This window comes from Acanthopagrus latus, chromosome 11 (assembly GCF_904848185.1).
Source record: "Acanthopagrus latus isolate v.2019 chromosome 11, fAcaLat1.1, whole genome shotgun sequence".
In the NCBI taxonomy this organism is placed as follows: Eukaryota; Metazoa; Chordata; class Actinopteri; order Spariformes; family Sparidae; genus Acanthopagrus; species Acanthopagrus latus.
The window spans coordinates 10,805,122-10,832,675 of record NC_051049.1 but is presented as its reverse complement, the minus strand read 5'-3'; the positions used below and the strand labels follow the sequence as shown (position 1 = coordinate 10,832,675).

General features: G+C 43.0%; 1 protein-coding gene across 1 annotated transcript; it reads left to right on the top strand.

Moving 5' to 3' along the window:
- Nucleotides 1-380: 380 nt before the first annotated feature.
- On the top strand, nucleotides 381-25,964 carry zbtb7a (zinc finger and BTB domain containing 7a). The gene is made up of 4 exons (XM_037114246.1): nucleotides 381-493; nucleotides 13,554-14,117; nucleotides 15,188-16,089; nucleotides 18,237-25,964. Exons 2-4 carry the CDS (start codon nucleotides 13,632-13,634, stop codon nucleotides 18,670-18,672), a joined length of 1,824 nt encoding a protein of 607 aa, XP_036970141.1. The 5' UTR covers nucleotides 381-493; nucleotides 13,554-13,631; the 3' UTR covers nucleotides 18,673-25,964.
- The last annotated feature ends 1,590 nt before the right edge of the window (nucleotides 25,965-27,554 follow it).

Genomic DNA, 27,554 nt, shown 5'->3' with positions numbered 1-27,554 from the left:
TTCAGTGATTCCATTACTTTCTGAGTGATTTAAGTAGGTTTCTTTTGGACCCATGCAATAAAATGAAAATACAAAAGTATTTCCCCGCCATAACTTTCTTCTGTAATTATGTCGAAGGCTTTAACAGCATGTTGACCATGAAGGCAAATCAAATAAATAGCTCTTCATAAATTTCAAGCTATGATTAGACAATTAACAGAATAAATGAAATATGAGTCGTCCATATAATTGGAACATTTAGATACCTTATTTTTGGGGCAGATTTATCAATATTCAGACTCATTTTCATACATAACCTGGACGACTTTGTTTTTCCTAACTAACCTTCATAATGTCATATCCCAGATAGTGAGGTACTCTTCTCTGATTGGCTGACAGGTAGCATAGCAACATAACCAGTTAAGCTAAATGTAAACTCACTTTGAATAAACTGACTTCACAGAGTCCGAGAGATGGATGACGGCGTGAAAACGAAGTATTTCTAGTGTTACTGGTAAGTGGTCTTTGAATATTTATATTCATTACGCTATATATTGAAAGATGTATTGTTTTTTGTTTTTTTTGTTTTTTTTGTCTATTTGTTTTACTATAGCGCTATCTCCGTTCCGTATTGAGCTGCAAAATTAGCTAGGAACTTTGGCTAACGTTAGCTTAGTGACTTACTGTAATGGTAGAGTTGCAGAATTCTAATTTTACTGTTTCTCGTTATGATAACCGTCAATTTTCTTGCATTAATATGTTGGATAGAAACGGATACATACATTATATATATATATATATATATATATATATATATATATATATATATATATATATATATATATATATATATATATATATATATATATATATATATATATAAAGAAAGACATAGGCTTGTATTTTTGAAAAGTTAGAAAAAACATTTAATTAACTTGTTTATCAGACAGTAGGGTGATAGAATTTCTGCTTCACCAATGAAATAAATCAAACTTCAGGGTAACATTATAGACTGTGATAGAGTGTTTATAAGTACATTTACTCAAGTACTGTGCTGTATTTTAAGGTAATAGCACTTGACAAATAGCACTTCCCATTTTCTGCTTCTTTATACTTCAACTCCCCTGAATTTTTTGTGATTACCTGCTACATCAGAGCAAAAGTAGCTCATTAGCCTTTTTTTTTTAGAATTAAATTATTTTTAATCAGCAATTAGATAAAATGAAAATGCTGATAATTAGCCTGACCAACACTCTGTTGAGCCATACTGTATAATCTACATGTAGTCTACATTATATACATACAGTACATGTAAAGATATGTATAATTTACTTTTACTTTTGAAGAAAAAAATCTTTATTTTGTCTGATAGCATTGTACAACATAGTGAAACTGGATCCCTGCATTTCCGACCATCTCATAATAGCAGTGGGCCGCCAACGTACAGCGTGGAAGGGACCAAACCCAGATCGAAGCCATTGCCTTGGTCAATGGCACTGACCAGATAATTGACCCGATGTAAATGTTTTGATGTACCAGGGGGACCAGAGCACCCAAGAGGAAACCCATGCAAGCACAGGGAGAACATACAAACGCCACAAATACTGCAAAGGCCTGGCCTAGCTGGGATGTAAACCCAGGACCTTCTTGCTGTGAAGCAATATCAGATACTTTCAGATACTACACTGCAATATTTTACCACTATGTCTTTACTTTTACTCAAGTGTAATTTTAGGGTACTTTTTACAACACTGATCATAAATTTCTCATAAAATGCATATTAACTAACTGCAACTTTTTTTCCCACTGACCCCAGGCCTCCAGTTAGCACACATGTACTAACTTTAATTGGTCAGCTTTTGTTTGAAGGTCAAGCTGGAATCTGTTTCCGGGGGATTTTTGTTAACTGCCTTGCTTTTTTTGGCCAGATTTAATCAAAACCATCATTCAGACAGTAATGACAAACACAGATCTGATGTGGGATGTCTGGAGTTGGACAGGACCAGTTTATATTGGACTGAAAGGCGACATTGCCATAAAAATGTCTGACATCATCTCAGACTGCCATGGGCTGAGAGCAACTAATTTTGACTGTGGATAATCAGGGCAAAACTGAATAGTAGGCAACTTGTGTAAATATAATGCATTTAGATGAAAGTGTACATCCTTGCTGTTTTATTTTCACTCAGGCTGCAACTTATCCACCTGCATGCTTTTCACTTAGAGTTGCAAATTATAGCGAGTGATGATACCAAATGCTCAAATACAGCAATTCATGTGTGTCTCTGAAGGTTGAAAGCTGTGACTCCCCTGTGCTTATACGGAGACAGTGCTGAACAGTGCCCTCTAGACTGAGGGTGTGTCACTACCTCTCCCTGCCAAATAGCCCCTTGTTTCCCTTGCATGGTTATCTGTGCAGAGACAAGCCCTGCTGCACTGTTGTGGGACATGACTCCTGTAAGACTGGAGCCAAAAGGCAACCATTTACAGGCAGCGACATTGTGAAAAATACATCCTGTCAAGCACGTATTAGAAATCTCTGACTTAAAATGCCATTACAGGTGTGTTGGGATGGTTTATGGTGCCGCAGAATCATTGAATACATCTTGTCCTCCATCCCACTCCATGGCACAATGGCTGGCTGGCACTCACTGAGGGGGCGTGTGGGTGGGTGTTTGGAAGTGGCGCAACATCAAGTGCAAAAGCTGTAAATTTACACATGGGAACTTGCCATTCCCCACAGTGGATAAGACGTGCTTCTTACACTTAGTAATATATTCTATGATGCCTCACCTGTTGGAGCTTGGCAGGTATTCTGTGGAGAGACCAGGCAGAGCCAAAAAGTGTATCAAGGGGGTTGCTGGCAGCCCCTACCGTATGTGCTGGAATGTGCCAAGGCTTGCTTTCGGGGTGGGACACCATGACCTCAGGCAATAGGATGGGTGGGTGCGTCTCGACTCACATAGAAAAGGAAAGCAGTATTGAGAGATGAGGCGGGTGAGAATTGACAAGAGTTACAACTCACTTTCCCTCAAACCAAAACATTTGAGTGTCCGTAGAGGGAAACGTTGGCTGGCATTCACTGCCAAACCACAGCGTGGGAAGGCATGGGTTAATGATTTGTGTCATCTCTGATTGAGTTTATGACTTTGACAACTGTCCACTTTGGAGCGCAAAGAAATTTCCACTTTACTTTTTTAATTCGCAGAGGGAGGAGGGAGAGGAGACGGAGGGGGAATGCTGTTTCTTTAAGAGAGAGGGAGAGAGAGTGAGTGAGAGAGAGAGAGAGAGAGAAAGGGAGGGACCTCTTTGCCCTCCAGAAACCAGGAAGGGAATTGAGTTGATCTGCTGCTGCTTGGTTAGCGCATACGGGGCTTTAAGCTGCACAACAGTGAGAGGGAGAGGAGGAGAGGAGAGGGCTGAGCTAACCCACAACAAGCTTCACCACGGCCATCGCAGGTGAGCTAAAAGGCACCCTGCCATCCCCTCGCTGTCCGCCCTGGGCCTGTCGACCAGAGGGGAGCAGGGCAGAGGAGGAGAGGAGAGAGGGAGGAATGAGGGAGGGGGACAGAAAGGAGAGTAGGGTGGGGGGGTTGGCCGGAGAGGAGAGGTGGGTCGCAGCAGTAGTCCCTTGTCAAGGTTCCTCTTTTTTCAAAAAATCATCCTAAAGTACTTCCTCTGCACTGCTATTTATCTCTGGGGAATCTTGAGATAAAGTTTATAGGATGTGTTCAAGGCATTAACTTTTCGGGCAGGTGGAAGCACTTAGAGGAGGAGGAGGAGGTGGAGGAGGAGGGGGGGGGAGGGGGGCTCTCAAGAGAGGGTGGGGGGTACTGAACGAGGGGAAGGAGGAACCAAAAATAAATTCTATTGGACAAGGTGTAAGCAATAGCAGCAACTTTTCGAGACAGTCGCAATTGAAATGCTCAATGCGGGGCAAGTTGTGTGCTGTGTGCGCAGGGCATGTTGTAGTGGCATTAGACTGTTTTGGATAGGAATAAGTCATAATTTAGGTCAGGAGTTTTAAGTGTGTCTGAGATGTCACTAGAATGTGAGCGGATGAAAGAATCCACCTCTAATGTATGCTTACTGCTCTGACAGTTGGGGCTGAAATGATTTTTTTTTTTTTTTCATACGAAGCTCGGCCCTGTTTGATGGCTGGTCTGTACTTTAATACCTGGCAGCCTGCTAGCAACATACTGTAGTGTATAATTCAGCCCTGAGTGCTTACGTTAGAGCAGGCTTGGAGATAGAGGGGGTGGTAAGGGCAGAGAGAGCTGGGACTCGTAGTCCACACTAGGGACTGTAGAGCAGGTTGAACTGGGTTTCAGAACTCTATATCCCAGAGTGCCTTGCCCTCGGCCATCCAGGAAAGGGAACAGCCGCCAGCCTATCCCGATGAGGAGGTGTGGTGAGTGAGCAGCTGTCAAGCCAATGAGAGCAAGGGATGCGGAGCAGAGTTGTGGGCTGAAAACAGAAGGGGGTGGGAAGGTGGGGTTGGTGGTGGTGGTTTGGGTGGGGGGGTAGGTGTCTGTTTGTGTGGGATCAGGCAAGGGCTTGCCTGTATGACTAGGGCCACTCGCAAGTTTCCTGTCTGGTAAAGCTCTAGCCCTGCCCAGAGACGGAGGCAGCAGAGCTGGCCGGCAGGCAGGGGAGGCAGACAGGGCCCGGGAAACATTTTCTGCCTATTTGGTAAGCACTCCAAAGACATCCACACACTCACACACATATACACACACACTCACACACTGTGTCTTTAGACTGACTATGAGGAGTAGAGAGGCGAGCAGAGGAAGTAAATTCCGTAGCGTGTTGTGTGTGAAGGAGAGTGTGTGAGAGAGAGATGGGGCTTGATGGAGTTCAGAGTTCTTGACCCACTTGCAGATAAAGGAGGCAATGGCAAATAGGTCAGTGCTGAGTGTAAGGTGCTGCACAGAAACAGTTCTGGTGTCGTAAAGTTTTCATTCACGTCAGGCTAACTTTTTAACTATGGGCATGCAGTTCGTTGTGCATTGATGTTTTTTTTTAAATCTTATTATGGCTCGCTATTCTTTTAATGTGTTTGTCTACTGCTGTGATTAAATGGCAACGCTGCTATTATTAGTAGAGTGAAAAGATGAAGACAGTTGCACATCCTGCACTGCTGCTTCTTCTTCAGGGGTGTTGAAGTATTTCCACAAAAACCACTGCATTAAATGTTTGCTAGACTGTGGCATAGCGACCGTGTTAGCTGACAAAGCACAGGTGGGGTGTTGTTGAGTAATTGTTTGTCTGAGAAACCTCAGTTGTGGCATCATCTCTTGCTGAAGGGGAGATTATGTGACACATCTTGTGACAGCTGGATTTCACTTGCTTCAATGCAATTTTAAACTCAAACTTAAACTCTGATAACTTTGTGCACCATGCTGGAGAATTTGTGCACCCTCTGATTGATTTCAGTTTTTCTCAGCTACTCGCACCATGGTCAATCTCATGACATTTCTTTTCTCCTAGTCCACCAGCCCCACGCCCCCCACCCCCCCATTCACCAGCATCTTGTCAAAAGCAGATTCTAATCTTGCTCGTCATGTCCCGCTTGCTTTTGACTGGTGGTTTGAAGACTTCACAGGAACCCTGACTGCCTTGCTCGATAACCAGATGCATAGTTTTTGGCTTTGCATACTTGTTGAACCAGTTTTTTAAACGTGTGGGCACGGAGAGGGTACAAGAAGAGCAGTTCATGAAGACGCCCAATTGCTGGGAAAGTGTTTGGAATGCTTTAAAGAAGGCGGGCAGCAAACAAGGTTGATGAGATTTTTTGATTCAGTTCAATGTCAGAGACAAAATTAGTTACAGTTGATGGTGTCCTTATGCTACCCTCTGTGCCACTACTACTGAGAAAGGTAAAGTAAGTTCAAGTAAATTCCAGCAAGAGGTTAATCTAGGACGCCATATGTGTTTGTGTGTGTGCTTGTGTGCATGCGTGTGTGTGTCTGTGTTACCAACAATAGACTCCAGGGGAATTGCAGGGGACTTCAGTGGCTGTGGGCAGGTCCAAGACACCACCCATCAATTTGGCGGTGAGGCTGAATACAGTTTGATATTCCTGTATGTTTGTGCCTACACCACTATGGCCTGAAACTAGCAGGTTCAGACAGACTGAGAAGACAGGTTGCGTGATGTCGCCGTGGCAGTTTGAGGCTTTATTTTAGAGTGAAATGTTGGCTGTATACAATGCACTACATGTAACATTCATTATGTTTGTTCAAAGTTTTTTTCATGTGGTCAATTGATATATTGTGGCCCATATGTTGGAACCAAAATCACATTTTGGACAATATGTTGGCCTTATTTTTGTGCTGCTGTTTGTTTGCATAAATTAAAAGATTTGTCTACAGTTTGAATACTTTCATCTGCCTCTTCCATGGTGAATGCAGCCTCACTTCCCCCTAATGTTTGGTTCCCCTGGTCAGCTGCTCAGTATACCACAGCTTCCAGCCCAGCTAGGCAGACAGACAGACCCCTCTCTGTTGTTTTTCTGTTGTTGTGCTGATGTCTAGGGGGAGTAAAGGGGCTTCTTCTGTTCTCTTCTGGGACGTTTATTATGGAGAGGCCAACACAACCTGATCAAATTAGAGTTGGAGAGGAAGAGGCTGGGATGTTTTTTCAGGGTGGGGGCAAAGCTAGTCTTGAATTTTCACACTTTTTTGAGTTAGATGGTGTCTTTTTGGGGGGGGGGGTGATTTAGGATTTTCACATTTTCACATTCACATGTACTGTGAATAAATAAAGTTAGAAGGCATCAGAATGTTATACTGATATTAAACAATGTGGTATAGCAGTACAGATGTGGCAGAACCTCCTTTTAATCAAGCAGAAAGGCCATCCGATCAGGAAGGGGGATATATGACCAATCTGACACTGACTGCATGGTGATTTAGTGAGATGGTTTTGGATGGAACAGGGGAGAAGATGGGTGGGTGCGTTAGAGGACAGCGATATACAGGAGGGTGGGTTGGACCTTGCTGCTTTGCCTCCTCAGCAGTGGAAAGGGGAAGTGGGTGATGTGGTGGGTACTGTGCAGTGCAGAGTCTGAGACAGAGATGGAGCAATGATGAGATGAGAGCGACAGATGAGAGGAAGGGAAAGAGAGAGAGAGAGAGAGAGAGAGAGGGTCAGACAGTAGGGACAGAGAGCGAGCAAGCAGTGAGCTGGTCATCTGATAACAGAGCGGGTTCTGTTACACGCCTGCCACAGACTCACAGGAAGTCCTCTTTCCCTGTAGGGCTGCGCATGCACGAAGTGGCCCAGGGCATGTTGGGCCTGCGGACTGACCAACTGGTCAGCTTGAGTTCTGCTGGACGACACTGTGTTGGAGTGTAGTGCTGTTTCAGAAGCCATGTGTTAGATTTTGTTACACTTCCTGGTTGGCAGCATGGCAGTGTCAGAGCATGTTACTCAGCCTAAAAGGAACTCAGACCGTGGATGTGGTTTTGTTACAGTGCAGCTTGTGAAAGGCTACTGTCCCAAGCCATGTAGTCATGGCTTCACGATGAAATATCCACCAACAGAGAATATTTTAACTGGCATGGAAGTAAAGAGTGTTGTTGTGTTCATTTCATGAAAATATGATCATCTTAAAACTAACATATTAAATGAATTAATTAGATAATCATTTTAAATGAGGTAGTACTACATTCATGATCTGTTTTTGTTGATAGTACTTCTTTTGTTGTGTGTGTGTGTGTTTTTTCAACATTGTTTTTGTATCTGCACTTTATGGTGAAGTGGCATTGAACTAAATTCTATTACTGTAATTATAATGGTTCTAATATTTCGTCTGCTTCATTTACATATGGCAAGGCTCTGCAAGTTTATTTATACAACACTTTTCAGACACAAGGGAATTCAAAGTACTTTACAGAGGGCATAGAAATACAATAACAAAGAAGTTTGAAATTGTGTTGAAAACTCAATAGAACAAAAAACAAAAAAGCCATAGAAGAACCTGAAAGAAATGGAGATTAAAATGCATGTAAAGGACAATAATAAACAAAAGCAAGCATATACATAGGTAGAGATTACAAAGAAGTTATGAATCTAATTTATTGGAAAGCCACAGTAAACAGAGAGTGAGAACAGCAAACATGAGAACGTTTTACTGTATATTGCAACACCCCAAACTCAAAAACTAAAATAGAATTTAAATTCTTACCGTCTTGCTATTATTGTGTCAAAACTATTTTTAAAAATGTAAGTTCTGCAAAAGTAGTAATTCACAGCTGTCATACTGGATTGAATTACAATGTCTGTGTTTTTGTCCTCTTTGTATTTGCTATCCTGTGGCTGTACAGTGGCTCTGACGGATACAAACAAGCAAGAAAGCAAAGTATCGTCAAATTTAGAACCGTGTAAAAGGTAATAAACATTGTAAGCAGCAGCTACAGATTTCCTTTTTTGGGTCCATTGCAATCTGTAGCACATAATAAAAACCCCTGATAGCTTCCTCACTTCAGCCTCTCCCCAACATGTGGGTGGTGGTTACCTTTCGTCTTAAAGAAGCAGGTTACACCAGGTAACTGAATGAGATCTGAGTTTATCATTGACATCTGAGCCGGATTCCTAGGCCACCATACGCTCAGGAGTTATGAGTGAGCTTGTGAGTTTAACGCCCTGCCTCGCCCACTACCTTTTCACTTGCTTTGTGTCAGTGTTTTGGCAGTGCTTCCTGATTGGTTTCTAGTAAGAGCTGCCAGGCCTAGACCAGCCCTTGCAACTTCAGTTTTTATCAGTCACTTGCCCTCTTCCTGCTTCGCTCCCAATATGACCAATCAGGTTTCCTTCCACTACTGGCAGCAGTGAGTCACTTGGCTGTGGCGCTTGCTACAAATGTGCCATTCCTAGGAACTGCAACCCCCTCCCCATTCCGATTATCTTCCATTATCTTGGTCCAACCTTGAATCCTCTTGACCTGACTGAAGTGATTCCTTGCAGCAGGAAGGGCTGAGCAGAGTTGCTGCCATAGAAGACAGTTAAGGTAGTCAGTGAAATGAGGACAGGGAGGAAAGAGAAATGGTAAAGAATTTGTGAAGGAAGTGTAGACCAGGGAAAAGGGCCAACCAAAAAATTTGACTTCTTGTTTAATCACCACATTTGCAGATGTTTTGTCATTTCTTTGCTGCTGTATTTTTGTTATACTAATATTCATGCAAACACACTCAAATGCTTACGTTGGTTGAAATATATGAATTATTCTGACAGCAAGCGAGCTTCTGAATGCTAAAGTGTTCACTGGAGAAACCTGATTGAATCTTGTACAAGCAATAAGATAATAACACTTCACAAGGTGTTTGTTGGAAAATGAACAACTACTCTGTATTCAGTGTTAAAACAGTGGCCCATCTGTACACTATTAACATTTATGGTTTAAGGGATCGATGATAATGTTATGTTTGCCCTGATTGCTTCTTTTAAAGTTGACTTGCGAGGTAGTTTTCAACTGTGCTTTATTTATGAGCCAATCATTTTTTGAAAGTTGAAGTACTTACTGAAAGTTAGAGAGGATAGATGCCTAATAATCAATGTCAAAATAAAAAGTTCCATAAAGTGAAATATTAAGTGCAGTACCCACAGTAATAACTTTTGTTTTATAGTAATAGTTGTTGCTGTGTCCTTTTATCAAGTAAAACCTTAAAAACCGCTGTTGTGCACTGCTCCTAAAATGTGCAAGTAAGCTGTTTATTTCCGTATCTATCTAAGAAACATCTGAGGTTGCACAGGGTTAACAGTTTGTTCCTTTGTATGTAGGAATGAATGGTATGTGTCAGCCAAAGACAGATACTTCTAGAGTGGAAATTCTGCAGTCCGTCCCATAGATGATACATATCAGGCAAAATAAAAAACACTTTTACTTACTGCAACCACAGCCTTATGTCAGTGTAATTGTCTTTGAATGTCAAGCAAATTGGGTGTGACTGCCCTGGCGCAGATATTACACAAAAACACACAGCACAGTCAGCTGAAGTGACAGCAAAACCGCTTTGCAGGAGACTGTGGTTGGTTGTTTCGTCCCTGAAGCCTAATTTTGATATCTGTCCTTGCTGTGTGTAGGTGTTTGGGAAGGGGCTGAGGGACTGTATGGATGAAATGGAGGTGACGAGGGTGGGGACGGGATGGGTGGGACCTGTGTTAAAGCAGTTGTTTGACTTGCAAAATAGGCCTGGGTTGCTCACGAACAGGGCAGTGAAGAGCGGCCATTCCCTGGAAGTGGAACACCAGGGACACGGACAGTTGCTGCGCTGCTTTGTGCTGGGCTGCAGGCCTTGTCACCCACAGACATGAATTAGTGATAAGGAATGTTTCAAGCCATGAGGAGGTGTCAGGATCAGGTTTGTTGCACTGTGTTTCCTCTCTCTTAGTGCTCTTCCAGGTTATCTGGGGACAGGTGGGCGCTGCATGCAGAGCAGTCCCTCCATGCTTAGTTGGCAATGAATCGAGCTTGTGCTTACGTGTGTGTGTGTGTGTGTGTGTGTGTGTGTGTGTGTGTGTGTGTGTGTGTTTTATCTCCTCTCAGCTCAGCGTCTTTACCCCACAAAGCCGTGACCCAGGGTCAGCTGTGTATGTATGGGGGATAACGTGCTACGCAAGCTTGCAGCAAAGCCAGGTCTAGTGCAGGTGCTGTGTGTTGGAGAAAAGCAGGTTGGCTTGGGTCTAGATGGGCTCACAGAGATCTATTTCCACCTGTGAAGGACGTGACCGGTAGCCATGTGGTCGCCCTCTCTCTTGCTCTTTCTTCCATCTCCATCTCCATCTCACTCTACTCACTCTTTCTCCCTCCCTCCATCCTTCCTGTGCCATCGCTCTTTGTCTTTGCCCTCCTCTCACTCACATATTCAGATGAGCAATTGGATAATGAAACTCAGTCGCGTAATATCTGACAGTTTCAACAGAGCTTTGTAAAAGAAATAGTGTTTGCAGAGGCTTTGTGGTCAGCTGCTTATCAAAATGATATAAAGTACAGTAAGGAACAAAATACAGTGAAACCATTAGATATTTTACTAGTAATCAAGCAAACCTGCACTCTTTATTTTATCTGAATGGACATATTTTTACTTTAATGTTCTCTTTTTTGACCCATTTAGGACCCATCAGAGTGTGTACTTTATTTGAACAAATGTGCGCTTTACCTAACCCTGACTTGTAGGGAGACTGACAATTTGCCAGATCTCAAGGTGTGGAGTCTCATAGGCGTTGCTTTGTAAAGGGTAGAAGAATGGAGAGCTGCACATTCAGAGCAGATAAATTAAAAGGTGAATGCAGGTAGAAATGAGGAGAGGCAGCCAGGTTAGGCAGGTTTGGTAGTGGGGTGTAGCGAATAAACATACCAGGAAGGCTGATCTAAAGGAATGTCATTTGAATGCCTCGCTCTTGTAGCGAGCAACACACTCAATGCATCCTCTAAACCCCCCCTCCGATCTCACCCCCTGCTGGGTCTCCCTGGCAGATGGAGAAGAGGGGGAGGAGGGTTGGAGGGGAGGTGGATGCCCTATATGTGTGTTTATGTGCGTGTGTGTTTCGTGCGTTATTGATGTCTCTGTGATGTTACAGTATTCGCTTATGTGAGTGTGTTAATAGAGAAATCGAGGATGGCTTGTTCTGCTGAAACCCCTCTCCCACTGCGCAGGCTTCAGTCGATCATTTTAATCTCCCCCCCACACGTGAGCGAGGGGACAGCCTTTCCTGAAACTTGGCACACAGTACAGGGTGGGGTAACCAGCTCAGACCGGATTGACAACCTCCCTTTTTAATACTGTTCCCTCGCAGCTTGTTGTGTGTCCTCTTCCTCCTCCTGTGGAGTTTTTCCACAGGGTCTACTCTGGCAGCCCCCCCGCCTCCCTCCTCCCCTTTCCTCCACCTCCCTCGCTCTCCTCCCCAGCTCTCGACTGACACCGAGTGCACAAGCTGCACAGCCCAGCTCCCAGCATGCACTCTGATCCCCACTGCCCTCTGCCTATCTGTCCTCCATGACCTCTTACTTAGTTTCTTGCACGAGTTCATGCACATACACATACCCATAGATGTAAGCATGCATAACAAGGATACAGGCACCCAGCTACCTGCACACATGTACATTAAATGGTACACAAACATCCTAACTGAGCCATTTCCCACACTTACAGTCTTTTTGCAGGGGAAACACATCCAAAATGATTGAGGGCCCCTGTTTATTCAGTGCTATCAGAAACAAATTTATTGTACCATGTCACGCTGCTGTTGTACAGTTTTATGCTTGTGGTAGACCTGTAAATACACCTGTTGTGCCCAGAAGTTTGGTTTAAAAACAGTGCTGCATATTACTTTGGTGTCACTCTTTGGTTTCTTCGAGGTTACTTGAGACAAGGTTTGTAGTACAGTAACCACGTCAGAAAAGTAACAGTGTTACATAATAAGAATCATTTTAATTCTTCTTATTATATGATCAGTTGAGATCACCTGCCACAAAATGGAAAGAGAAGGTTTTATTTCAATTTACCAAAATTGACAGACATGAAACTAGATACAAACTTGAAATATTTATTTCTTTGATAACACTTAAAAGGTAGAATTCAATACCCTTGATAATAAAATGTACACAGTATTATAAACTTTTATGCCACAGAATACCTTAAAACACTATATTGCTGGGACACGCATAAGGCTAAACATGTTTGAAATGGCTGTTATTGCTACTAGATTTTTTGGAGCTCCTTAACTGTAAAGCATTAACTGTAAAGTTTAGTTTCAGGTCTGGCACTCATAGAGCACGAATTGACAAACTAACTACTTTAATTTGTAGTTTTTTGATACATGACGGACATAATGCTTGAATGTTTTTGATATGGATTTCCTTGGTATAAAAGCAAGAATTTACAAAAACATCAATGTGTTTGGTGTGAAAAATCAGCAGGGAAGTTCTTGCGATGCCAAGATGTTAATGAATAAAGATGACTTGTAAGAGTGAATCACTTTAGATTGACAGAGACTGAAAAAGTCACACAGTTTACTGTAATGAAGGTCAGAAGACTATAGTGTATGGATTAGAGAAAAATATAACACCAGTTATCATAATTTATCAACCACTTATCCACTCTATACTGTTTTAAAACTGTTTTCAGCTTGTTATAGTCATTCACTATCACTATTTTTTTTGCATGTTTAATTATTGCATTAGAAAAGGTTAATGGAAATCGCAGAAATCGCCAAAACTTGTAAATTGGACAGAAACATTTTTTTTCCAAATAAATTCTGACAAGACATCAACATCATCACATCATCCTCTTGGTGGTTAATTGGTGGTTGGCTGTGGGCTTTAAGGCTGGATTGTGATATATTTATAGATAGACAGATATACATAGATTTTAAATTTACATATTGTAAGTGTGTGTGTTCCGGGTTGTGTTCTGAAGCATTATGGTGTGTATTTCTTACTGTGGTGAATCAATTAATCAATACCCCTCTCCCTTTATCCACATAAAGAATGTCATGAACTAATCTATTATTTTCCTCTTTGTCTTTCTTCTCCATCCCATCCTGCTATCCAACTCTCCTATCCTCAGACAGGCAGACGGACAGACGGCAGGACGGATACACGGGTGGGGGCTGTGCTAGGCGGCTCGGCGGCAGGCTGGTGGAAGATGTCGTCAGGAGCCGGTGGGAGGGGAGGAAGGCGGCTCAGGGGGACAGCAAGCAGCAGTGGTGGAGGGGGGAGAGGAGGGGCAGGCGAGGCAGAGGAAGGCCCCGTGGGGATCCCTTTCCCTGAGCACAGCGCAGACATCCTCGGCAGCCTGAACAAGCAGCGGCTCAGTGGCCTGCTGTGTGACGTGCTCCTGGTTACCCAGGAGCGGGAGTTCCCAGCTCACCGCTCCGTCCTGGCGTCCTGCAGCTCCTACTTCCACAAGCTCTTCACATCAGGGGCCGCCGCCGACCAACAGAACATCTACAACATCGACTTTGTGGCGGCAGAGGCTCTAGGAGCACTGCTGGACTTTGCGTACACAGCCACATTGACAGTCAGTCACAGCAGCGTGGCTGACATCCTTGCCGCTGCACGCCTCCTGGAAATCCCACCTGTCCAGGACGTCTGTACACACCTGCTGGACACCAAAGTGCTCTCCCCGCCGGTACAAGACCATTATAGAACTAGAAATTTAAGCTTTGAGATGAGATTTGATCTGCTCTGCCTTAATGAGTTAGTGACACCATACGCAACCCACTGTAAGTGTTGAATGGACATTCAGCAAAGCACATCTAACATACAGTACAGTTCATTCTGAGTTGATGTGTTGTAGAAATAAAAAAAATAACTAATTCAAAATGTAGTTCTCACAGGGGATGAAGTGTATCGTAATGATACCATTCCCTTCATTAAATAGTCTGCATAGTCAGACTTACATCATGGCCTTTATCAGTCTCTCTCACTATGCCAAACGCACGCCCACAGCCGTGGGGTTAGTTCAACACTTACTCATTCTGAGCCAATAGCATGTGTGGAAGGACAGCATGCTCTTTCCCAGACTACAGACAGAGCATATCACAGCTACACTTCAACACGATCAAGCGTAGCTGTGATATGCTGTGTCTGAATACATAATGCTCTACATCATGTGATAATCACAGCTACACTTCACTGGGATGATCACATCATGCTGGGCATGTCAACGAGATTCATTGGCTCCTGGGTGTTTGATTTCTGAGGGTCCTAGCCTGTGAGATTGCAGTATTTGATAAATGCATTTTTTTTCTATTCACAACTCATAAAGACTTCAACACTTCAACACAAAAACATATAAAACACAAAAAAGGGGTTCTGTGCCGCTTTATTGTTGTTAATACCCCCATCAGTTATCAATGTGTTTTGGCAATTAGTTTTTGTTTCCTAATTGCCCATGCATGTGCTCACTGGCATGCTGAGCCCCTGGGTGCACATCCAGAATACCCATATAGTGATCTGCCCTTGCTGATAGCCTTTTTCAGTTGTAGATTCAGGGCTTCCCAGTCAGAATTCACCAGAGATGCGGTACTTTATAGAATGTGACTATTTTTAATGTAGTTTTCTCTTTTCTACTGCTGCTGTACTTCTGTCTCTCTTTGTCTCCCCTCTTTCTCTTTTTTTTATTTTTTTTGTGAAAAATTGACTGACCTTAAATTTCTCCTTCACTCACTGTCTTTGTTCCCCGTCATGTTTCACTAGGCGGGCAGTGAGCGAAGAGATGAAGATGAAGACGAGGAGGTGAAGGGCAGAGGAGGCAGGGAGCAGGGGAACCGGGTGCGGGCCCGGGAGTACCTGGAGTACTTCCAGAGAGGGGCGCACTGGAGCAGCAGCTGCAGCACGCCAGAGCTCAGGGACCTGCCGACACACCTGCACTTTAACCACGGAAACGGAGGCACTCCTAGCAACGGGGCTCCTGCTGGTCCCGGTGAGTACTACTCACCCCTGGCCCTTGCCTTGGCCCAGGCCCCAACACAAGAGCCAGAGGAAGAAGACGAGGATGAAGAGGAGGACGAGGATGGGGAGGCGGTGCAGGGGAATGGAGCAAGCCTGGGGTCATCTTACTTCCCTCCATCGCAAAATGGGCACTTCTACCTCCCCTCCGAGTCTAGGCTGGGGCAGGAACCAGAGGTGGAGGATGGAGGTAGGGAGGCATTGGCGAGGGATAGGGGTTCAGCCAGTGCTCTGCTGCAGCAGATGATGGACTCCATCGAGAGGCAGAAGGAGCGTGCAACAACCGGGGAGGAACAGGGAGATGGGGACGATCCCGACATGGAATTTTACTTGAATTATTTTAACAGCTCGCAGCATGAGGATACAGCCTCTGCTGCTGTGACACAGGGAGTGCCGCCGCTCTGGTTATCACGGGGCAGAACAGGCCAAGAGAGAGTGGGAGGAGGAGGAGACAGGGGGATTGGAGAGAGAGGCAGTGGGGGTGGAGTAGGAGGAGGTGGAGGGGAGAGGAAGATGCGCTCTAAGGCCTTCCAGAAATGCCCCATATGCTCCAAGGTCATTCAAGGAGCAGGCAAGCTACCCCGCCACATCCGAACGCACACAGGAGAGAAACCCTATGAATGCGCCATCTGCAAAGTGCGCTTTACCAGGTAAGCCCAATTAATGAAGTGACTACCCCATGTCACATGTTCTAATAGTCTTGGACTTGGCACTGTAGACAAACTGCCCAGCAGTGGGAAACACCATAAAGTCAAGAGGTTGAGTATTAGCACTAACCAACTTAGCTTTGCATTAAGGTGGCAGCTCAGTTTGTGAATCTAAATGTTTACCTTCCCTGGTCACGACTGACTGAGTATTCCCTAGCCAAGTTTTTTTTCAAAGTCAGTAGCCAAATGTTAATCAAAATGGCATGTAGAATATTCTAGCTCTGAGAGAGGGGGTCAGATGGTTGTAAAGGTCTGTTTTATTGTGACAACCTTCATAGCAAAGTCCTGGAATTTTAACATAGGGGTCCTATAAAAGTAGGCTGCGCCAGTAGTCTTCGTAGGTAGTGTTATCTAGTGGAGGGCTGCTATAAAGTGCTGTGCTCAGATACAGAGGGGGATTACAGTCCCTGGGTGGTGCTCTGTGTGCTCCAATGCAGTAATTTGAACTTTTGATCTCTGGTTATGTTGATTATTGCCCACGGCAGAGTAGTTACACCACCACCCCTCCTCTCTCTGTGTCACTCCTTTACCTCTCTAATGAAATCTGCCATGTGCCGCTCAGACAAATGTAGCTGGTCTACATCGAGGGACTTGAGTGCACATAGTTTCCCTGTATTTAGGAGTCCTGCCTTTTCCTTGAAATCATTCCTTTAATTAATTAATCAGTGGACTTGTGCTGGAAATAGATGCAGTAGGCTAGAAATACCCAGAACCTCTGTTGGCATGGCAGGTAGGGAAGACCAATCTGAATTTGCCTTCTAGCTAAATTCGACCGGCAGTGGGAAGGGGTATTGTAATCTTAATCCTGTTTGATCAGGGTTAAGAGTGTGCCTCGCACGGTAATAAATCACTCTGTCCTTTAAATAATTCACCTCTGTCAGTGTGCCACCTTGTTCCAAGACTTCGGCCTGCGTGTGCGTGTGTGTGCGCGCGCGCATGCACCCATATGTACATGTGTTTTTCTTTTCACCTATGTAAAAGTGTCTAACTTTTCTATCTGGGTTACAGTTCATACATACCTATAAGGGTTGCTGTGGGTTTATTTGTTTGTTTGTATGACAGCTAATCCACTTACATGGCATGCGTGTGTGTGTGTGTATGTGTTCAAATTGTCTTAACTACGCTTGTTTGTTTAGGAGCCCTCTGCCCTCGGTGCAGTAGGGTTAGACGATTAAAGAGCTCGGGAGCTTGAGAGATAGTAAGGGCTAAAAGGGGGAGGGAGTGACAGGAGTCAGATGAAGGCCAAGGCAGCCTGATAAAGTTTATTGGGCGGTACATCATCGCAAAGTTAAAAAATATACCAGAATCTCTTGAGATGAGATTTGAAATGTCATAGTTTGGTTTTGTTTTAAACAGAGTCTTATTGTCAGAGAAAGCTCAAATCATTGGAAAATATCATATCAGCTTAAATTTGCTTTGAAGTAGCATCTACCCACAAAATTCAATTAAATTACAGATTGTGGGGATGGAGCTCGGCTGCAAATCTGTTGACATTTTACAGTCTCATCTTTAATTCATTAGGACTTAATGATAAAGTTAAGTTTTCAAAATGATTTTGGATTTGCAGAGGACATTTAAGTCTTAATTTCTTATGCGCAAAATGCATGCATTTTTCAAATCCGGTGATTTTCATGGTATCGTCCTCAAAAAAAAGTTACCAGAAATCGTAAAAATGCAGACTGACACAGTGAACATTGAGCACTCTCGTCAGCCCACAGTTGTGCTCTTGTGTGCAATTACACAGATAAAGATGTAAAGTTTATGGCTTCTCCATAAAGTGCCCAACTGCCCTCACAGAATAATCATGTTGGAAGAGATCCAAAAGATGACTGTTTAATAAGAAATAAAACCATTGAAAGCATATTAAGCTGGCCACTGTAAAAGTGAGACTTAATAATACATTTTGATTATTTATTGGTACATGAAGTTACATAGCATGATTAGTAAGTGGGACTGAGAAGAAAAGCTAAATGTCACTCTGAGTGTAAAGGTAGCTGTCTGTTTTTAAATGGATGTGAGCTAAACCTCTTGCGCATTTAAATTTTGTGTCTGTTTTCTCACGTGATCTTGTTTATTCTTCTCCCTCACAGGCAGGACAAGCTCAAGGTTCATATGCGGAAGCATACAGGAGAGAAGCCTTACCTGTGTACGCAATGTGGTGCCGCCTTTGCTCACAACTACGACCTGAAGAACCACATGCGCGTACACACCGGCCTGCGCCCCTATCAGTGCTCAAGCTGCTTTAAGACTTTCGTGCGCTCGGATCACCTGCACCGCCACCTCAAGAAGGACGGCTGCAACGGCATCCCCTCTCGTCGAGGCAGAAAACCTCGGGTGCGAGAGCCAGGGCTCCTTGATGCCCCCCTGGGCATGCTGAGCCCGGGCTCTGACACAGGCCCTGGGCCTCGTACCATCAGGGGACGGCGGCGCTCGGAGGCATCCTCAGCGGCAGAGGTGGATGGGGCTGCAGGAGCCCATGCACACAGTCCTCAGCTGCAGGAGTTGGCAGGGGAGACAGAGCCCTGAGACTGCAGGGGCGACAAGGACACTGCTGGACACCATAGTCACTCTGCACCGCCTGTGAGACAGGCCAGTGAACAGAGGAGAAAAAAAAACATGCAAAGGCAAACTTTAATAAAAACAAAACAACTAACTATTCCTCTATAAACCAAATCAGGGTGTCACAAAAATCTAATCTTTATATTTCTTTTTCCTTTTACTCTAGGAAATGGAGTAGACTTGCAAGCACTTAAGTCGGTTTATCTGTTAAAGAGCAAAGAACGCTTCAAATCATGCACCCATGATGTCCACTTTCTGGGCCATTTCTTTCTTTATAATATTAAGGGTTTTATACATTGGCAAATGTATGATAGATACAAAGACACTCTGAGCAACTATGCAGTTGATTTAGATTTTTATTTGTTTTGTCCTCACAGCCTTTGAGCTCTAAGCAAGGTGTCTATCAAGCACCTTCTGGCTGCTGTACGGGTGAAGCGGGGACAAATCCTCCCAGTGAAAACAAGTCTTTTTCTATTCTTTTGCAGGTCTGAAATGTACAGTTACCATAGAAACAACATTGCCACAATATGGCATATGCAAGGAAAAGTCACCACAATTTTGATGCAATTTTTTTTCTCTCTAAATGTTCCAGAAAGAATCAGACAAGGGTTTGATTGAAGTGTTGCTTTCTCTATAAAAATGCATTTTAAGAATCTATGGTTTATTGAAAAACAAACTGATGTTGAGTCAAATCCACTCTAATGGGGGCTCGTCAATTGCAGGACTAGGGAATATGAGGGGTGGAGGGTTTGTGTTTTTAAAGCACTACCATCGTCAATGTATCTGTTGGCTCGACTACGTTGCCTCTTATCCCTCACAACCCTGCAATTTCAGCATTTCTGTTTTCACATTTGATTTTGTCTTAATTTTTATTTTGGTCGCTCCTTTTTGTTGACTGCTTCGGGTACTTGACACTTTATAATTGTATACATGTATATACAGCAGGTGGTGACATGACATTGATCCCCTCTTAATGCTGAGGTGTACTTATCGGGTTTTTCCTCTTAGGCTTGATGTCATACTTCTCACAGAGTGAAGCTTGCGGGTGAACGAAACCAACTGTATGAATGTTTGACGAAAAAGAAAAAAAAAAACACATCGAGTCACCCATTTGTCCTAAACTTAACACTTGACATGTATAGTTCCTGCCCAAAGGATGAGGAGGTCGAATGAATGAATGTGCTTAACTTTGTGCAGTTTTTCGGAATCTGTCCTTGTGTGACAAGGCGCGGGTAGCATTTAACCAACCGCAGGTTAAAGGAATGGCAGGGAGCCCCAGTGAGAGAGTGACAAAGAATACAGACAGAGAGATAGATGAGCACCTTTTTTTTCTACGTTTGCACAGCTTTTACTAAAGATATCCAACGGATCGAGAAAGAGGTATATTTAAAGGAAGTGGGCTGGTGTTGGGAAGGGAGTGAGAGGTGGTTTATGTATCATGCTTATTCCAATCTTTTTGCCCTGGGGACCACACAACCATGAGGCAACCTGTATGATGAAGAGAGCAATAAATACCTGTCCAAGTTGGGAGGCCAAATAGGAACGCAGCTGCAGCTGGTCGATGGGGGAGGGGAACAGAGGGGAATGGGAGGGGGATCTCACAATGTCTGTTGCATTCCAAAAAATAATCTCCCCCAGCTCAGCCACGTTTCCAGGCAGGAGGGGATCAAATCAGGCCTTTTTCTCTCCCTCTCTCTCCCTCTGTAGTCCTCTAATGCCCCCGAACCAGCCTGGAGGGGATATTATTATATTAGAGCCTGGTGTTACTGTGGGTAGGACGCCTGGTGCTGGCAGTTTAGTGTGTGAGTGTGTTTGCATGTACGTGTGTTTTTGTGTACATGTGTGTGCGTGGCAGCCGGGGTCGCTCTGGCCACATCATCACTGTGTGAGTCAGCCACAGCCTGTTCAAACATGCACCCTGAGCTGCCAGCCCCAGTGCACTTTCTCTGTCTCTCACTCACACACACACACACACACACACACTCGCATTCACACTCACTGGGTCCAGGTATCCTGTAGAGAAGGGGAAAACACCAGGGCTGACATATGTGTTTGGATATTGTCAGTGACTCCATACATCTGGATTTGTTAGTCTTAAAATATTCACGTTGCGTTCTTCTACTCCAAATCCAATGTTATTTTCCAAACTAGCACATTGAGCCTTTGAGTCAAGAGAACAGAACATGCGTGTGATTTAGAGTCCCCCCACCCCCACCCTATAATTCCTGCAGTCGTGCTGTAGTTCAACTATCAGTCCTTTGCACCTTAATTGGAAAGAGGCAGTTTATGAATGCACTTTGTTACTGAGGTGGGCACTTTTGTCAACAAAACGGGTACTTTGAAACAAACCAGTTGCAAATGAGATCATTCCTTTCGTCTGTTCATTGTGGTGAAGTCCAGCTTCTTCACTGGTTTTGTTCAGGTTTTGACGACAAGCTGCCAAAAAAAAAAAGAGGAACATACGAGTTCAGATCTCTGAAAGAGATGCCGAGTGGATTTGGATATAATCACCTTGGGTTTTGTGGCCCAAGACTAAATTAATCCATGTAACTGATTGCACTTGAAGTTAGTTGTTAAAAGAAATTTTAGCGGGTTGTCTTTATGTCTTAATGTAAAGGAAGGGAGTAGAAGGAGGAAGCAGACTGAGAAGGAAGGGCACTGTGTGTGTGCGCGTGTGTCTGTATGTATGCGTTGCATATTTTTTTGTGCATGTGCACAAGCATGTTGCGCTGGCTGGCAGGCTGGAGGGTCTCAGGACAAGCTTGGATAAACAAACTTCGTGTCTACCCCATCTGTTCACCAGCTACTCTCATAACTACACGTGTTCTCTGAGGAACCACGGTGATAATAGGTCCATGGTACCACAGAAGCAAAAATACCATATTGTAAAACAACTCATTGGACAGTTGCTTGTTTACTTCACAGCTCTCTTGGTGCAGATTTGCATATTTCTTCGTTTACCCTTGTTGGTCATTGTCAGGGGTTGGCTATGTCTTGAGAGTTTGTAGTTTCTATTTTTGCTTCTCTGTTATGATGAAGATGGGGTTTGTTAATGCCCAGTTTGACTCCCACAGCAGATGTTAGCTATGTATGTCTACCTGGTTTGTTCTCTTTATGTAGTGGTACTTGGTACGGACTGCCTAAACATTTTGTCTCGATGTGGAGGAAGCGAGCCATCTTAATGTTCCTTTGGACCTTAATATTTCCCGAAAGTCTTATGTTGTTTGTTGATTAACCAAAGCTTTTTGCCCTCGATCTTAGTCTTCTGTCGACTAGAGATACTGAAAGTATGTCTTTAATTTATCCAGACTGGGCCTCCCTGACTACGCCACACCCAGATGCCCTTCTCTTGAATACATATGCAGAAAAGTGTGTGGAATCATACAGATATTTACTTGAGTACTCTTGCTCCTTGTATATTTGTGGACAATAGAATCAGAGGTTTTAAGGATGTATTATTTGTTCTGTCTGTCTTCACTTCTTAAAATAATGTGTTGTGCTACAGCTATTTTTTTCCTAACAATTTTACATGGCTGTGCGTGCGTGTGTGTGCCTGTATGTATGCGTGTGTGTGTGCGGGTTGGGGTCTTGGTTTTGAGTTGCTGTGCCAGGAGGGTGGGGTACATGGGTGCTTGGGTGGGGTTATGGATATAAAGCCTGATAGCACTGGAAATGGTGCTTTAGCTGAGAGAGCAAAAGTTTGCACTAATGTTAAATGTCCTTGTCCTGCTTATGGGAGAAGGGCAGGAGACCTCAGAAAGGCCTGCGAGTTTCCATGAGCACAGAGCAGTGTGGTTAATACTCAATGGTCTCATAAAGAGTCCATCCAACCCCTCCGTAGAAATATAATCATGTAAAGTATATTAACAAATATACAGACGTCCAACAACAACAAATACCAAAGGAGAAAAGATGGCTTGGATTCAAGTCACTGGACATTTTAAGCTACCAATCTCATGTTGGATTAATAGAGGTTTATTGTTAATTGTGAAGGCTCTTGAAAAGAGATTCTCGATGAAAACTTCAGATGGAAAGTGGTGCGATAACAGCGAATGATATTTGCTTATTATGTTAAGAAATATTCCAAATATATAACATTTAGGCATTTACAAAGTAGCAAAGACTCTGAAAACATTCAAAACATGATCTGATGGCTGAGCTGAACTGTGTGCAGGTGCCAGAGATACTGAACCCAAATCTTTTGATATGACAGAGATGGGATTGTTCAATTTTTGTCTGATGTTCAATCAACTGAATAATGATATGATATGATAATGAAAAGTGATGTTACTTAGTGTGTTGACATGCACAATAGTATCCTGGTTGCGATCAGGTTTTTGGAGTATCCAGGGTTATGTTTTGTAACTTAAACAGCTTTTTTCGGTCTCAGAAACCTGGATACACAAGGAAACAGAATTCAGGATCACGTAAACACCTTATTAAGGTTTATGAAGCATCTCATAATGACCGAGATTGGTGAAAAATCAAGACACACCCGAAGGAAGATGATTAGAAACCTGGATACTGTTCTGATCATGTATACAGGGATTTGAATAACCAGGTTTTTATGCTCCATGTAACGCCATATCCAGATTTTTTAAACGAAAACCGGGATACTAATGCACATGTTAACGCACACACTGCTATGTTGATCACTGCTGAATTGGAAGAGTTTACTTTCTGAAAAGGTTGAATTGAAATGTTCTCTAGTTGAAGCAGACTGGGACTTACTTTGTGGCCTTGTCTGGGTGGAACTAAAGCTTTTATATGTTTCCAGACAGTTGTATTGTGCGGTGTGAGGCTGAGGCGCACTCCCACCAGGTGGAAGGGCCACAGTGTGCCTTACATAGATGGGGACTGAAAAATCTCCCAGTTTCCCTCAATTTCTTTTACCATATTTTAAAAACTAACCGTTAAAGCTGATTGGCTTGGTACTGAAATTGATAATTTAGCTGTCGAAGCTTGATTTGAGTGAATTTATAATAATGTCTCTGTAATCATCCTCTTTGAATCCACAACTGGTGTGTCCCAAGCCTCAGCCCCAGACCAAGGCTCCTCCAACACAGGCTACACTGAGACAGTCTCAGAACACTTGCAAGCGTTTTCCCAAATTGAACTTGATCAGTTTTTGTATGCTGTTATCAAAGATTTTTTTGATGAATCTATCTGAGAAGGCCATAAAACAAAGACAACCAACAGCTATGATAACTATAACTGTAAATAATCAAACAAAGCGGGACAGGCTGACTGTTAATATGGAGATTCGGGTGATTTGAAGGGGGACTATTTGCTTTGCTTCGTCATATTTCCTGCGCACCTGATTTTTTTTGTGTGTGTTTTCCATCAGGCTCTTGATGCACAGCAAGCTGAGCGCAGCATATGCAGTACGGCACTATGCGCAGCGTGGCTCTGGCACTTACACAGACAGCCCTGGGTCCTTCAGAGAGGCAGGCTGCTGTCTGTTGGCTGCTCTCAGCCAAGTGGGGACAGTTTGCACTTGGAGTCTTTCTCAGTCTCTGGGGACACAAAGGTTGGCATACAGGGAGGAGGATTAAATATGGGTGGTAGGGGAAGGCTGGATGTTGTTTTCAGGGATGAGGTTAGAAAGCCCAGGTGACGGATTTATTTGCTGAGCAATGGCTCAGTGCATGGCCATGTTATGAGAAGAATTGTAACACAAAGGAGGTCACCACAGATTTCACATTTGAGAACTGCAACAAGGAGAGTGTTGCTGATCTCTTTTGTCTCTATGTAAAGTACTACTCAGGTGGAAAATACACTGCTATGCATTGGGTTTCAATGTCTGCTAAGTTTGTGGTATATCTAATCACCCTCCAAGTCACATCTCTGTCTTTGCCTTTCTTGTTCATACCAATATTTATCATAATAGTTCCCAGAGAGATAAAAGCAGGAACAGTTTCCCTCATTGTAAAGTGGCTGTGACCAGCCTGTTTCTCCATTTAATATTGATCCAGTGAATTGTTTGTCGGAGGGAAGGAAGCCACTGGAGATTCAGTCTTATGAGTCAGACTGTAACATTTTCTGAAAGGGGATGGGGTTGGAAAAGCGCAGGGGAGGGTATATCCTTCATACTTTCTTCTCCCATCGCTCTCCCTCTCTCTGGACTCAGAGTCTACATCTTTGCTGCCGACCGGCCTTTGATCAAAGATCACACACCCTCAGCAGGGGGAATCGACAGGAGAGAAAGGAGGGAGAGGGGGTCGGAGGAGGTGTGAAGGAAGAGTCCGTTTCAGTTTTCAGTCACCTAAACCAATTTTAGGATACATTCCATAAACTTCATGCTGTGATTCCAACTTAGGAGTTTTTCGTCATGTGTAAAGGATGTGAGTTGGAGACGCCGGGAGGAAACAGTCGACACTTTGCGGCCGTTTCAGTCAGTCCGTTTCGCCTCACTATCCGTCTGCTGTGTGACAGACAGACATGTAGACCGACAGTTCAAAAGGTCCCCCAGCGTACCGCTATCCAACTGCCTTTTTTTCAGCTTCTGCGATTGTAACAAAAGCACTTTGCGAAAAGGCCATCCTGAATTTTGTGTGCTTTTATTTTATGGTTATCACTATTGTTATTGTTGTTCCTGTTGATGTTTTTTTTTTTGTTTTCTCAGTACAGATGATTATTTAAATGCAAAAAAATACAATATGATGAAAAATTTTTAAAAAAAAATGAAAAAACTTGAATATTTGGTATCTGGACTGAAGGCGGATAGAGCTGCCGCCTCATCTGGACATTAAACAAACACATCTCTGTAATACTACCACCGTACCTGTTATATGCAGCTTATTGCATAGTCACACAAAGGTAGAGGGGAGGGGGCAGATCTCCCTCTACCTGCTCTCTGCTTACTGTCTCAGATCTTGTTGGGAGAAAGGTCATTTGATCTCATTTTTGGGAGACTCCTTTTCTTGAAAAAGAAACCTGTATAACAGTTGCAAAAGCTTTCTGAGAAGGCTCGCTGTGCTGAATGTTAAACATGCAGTGATGTATCCACTGCAGAATCTCTTTGTCTGCAATAACGCCCTGTCTGCGTAGTTAAAGGCTGGATCTGGTATCCATATAAATCGTGGTAAATGATTATGAAAGACAGATGAAACGGCCAAATGACCATCATGCACTTTTGCAAATCAGAACAGAGAATTTTATTGGCCTTAACATCGATGTCACATCAAGATTATTGCAGTAGAGTGGAAAGAATAATATTGATCATGATAAAACATTCAATAAATCCATAGTTCAGTAAATGGTTTAACTTGGCAGAGAAGGAACTAGGCTACTATTTATAATAGATTGATTTGTAACTGTGATTATTATGATAATCCTCTACAAAGTTTTTTTTGTTTTTTTTTCTGATGTACATTTAAAATGGCAGAATCGTCCCAATTTTCAAACCTGGACATTTAATTGTAAATGCACACGGAGTGACATCAGGCAGAGAACTGCTGTGTTGTGTTTGTGTGTGTGTCACCACACCTTGCTCTGTTCATCACAAAGGCAGAAGTACCTGCTGTGACATCACTAATTGATCGGAGTGTGGCCCGAGAGCGCAGCTCCATCGAACGTTTTAAACCCACAGAGCGCAGCAGCCGTTTTACTTCTTCTACCTGATTCCAGTGTGGATTTACTTTTTAAAGAACACTTTGCTCTTTACAAAGTTTTTTTTTTCTTAGCATAGCAGTCTGTCAGTCCATATCTGTTAGAAGCTGCAGGGGGGGAGGGGGATAGGTGATTTTTTTGGAGAATTTGCACTTTTTGGCGATGAAAAGAAATTGTATTGTATATGAGACCACTAAATCCACAAAGTCTAAACCATATAATTCCATTTTGTGTCATTTTTTTTTTTTTTTTTTGTTCCGTTCCTTTTTTTTTTTTTTTTAATATATCCAAAAATGTCTGGCATCTGGTTGTCTGGTTTAAAGAATATAAAATCTTTCTATTAAAAACAATGGTTGCAAAATTTTGCGTGGATAATTTTTGTGTCTTATTCTAACTTATCAATTAGAAAACATTTGTTTATATCCAATTTAATTAAAATGAATAATTAATCATTTCCAATCGTTTGGCATCTGTGACTGTGTTACAGGTAATGAAGAAGAGAAATGGTATTTCAGCTTGTTACTTTATCATGTCAGTTAACTTTTTAGTGGTAAAATTATTGCAGTGGTCAAAAATAAGAAACACTGTACACTTCATATCACAGTTAATATGTGTCAGATTGTTTGAGAGGGGTAGGGGTGGAAGTAACTAATTACAGCTACTCAAGTCACTGCAAAGAAGATGAGATGAGATGAGACATTAGTATTTTTTTCCCAAGTCTGTAATTGTACTCAAACTTAGGTATGGATTAACATGTACTGTAACATCTACTTATTTACTTATTTACTTTAAAATCATAGTAGAGTACTGAATAACAACTTGATTTTAATATCCAAACTTTTCATCTGCATCTTTTAGCATACAGGGCCATCCGATCACAAATGGGCCGATGAAAACCCCGACATACGGACAGAAAAACTAAACCCTGCAGCAGGTGCAGGTCTGGACAGGTGACCGTGACCACTGAGCAGAACGGAGGAGGAGTTGGTGTAAATTTAGACTGAAGATCTGAAGAAACAGAAACCCCTTCAATTGAACGCCTGCTATTGATAATGCATTAATCATCAACGGTACAGTTTTTTTTTTTTAAATACCAGTCATTGTACTTGTAATTGAGTAATATTTCACTAATGTCACTGTTCTCTGTCATCTTCCCACCACAGCCAATATATAAATAATAGCAGGACCTTTGTTTGGGACACATCTTACTGACATATGTTCATATTCCTAATGATTCC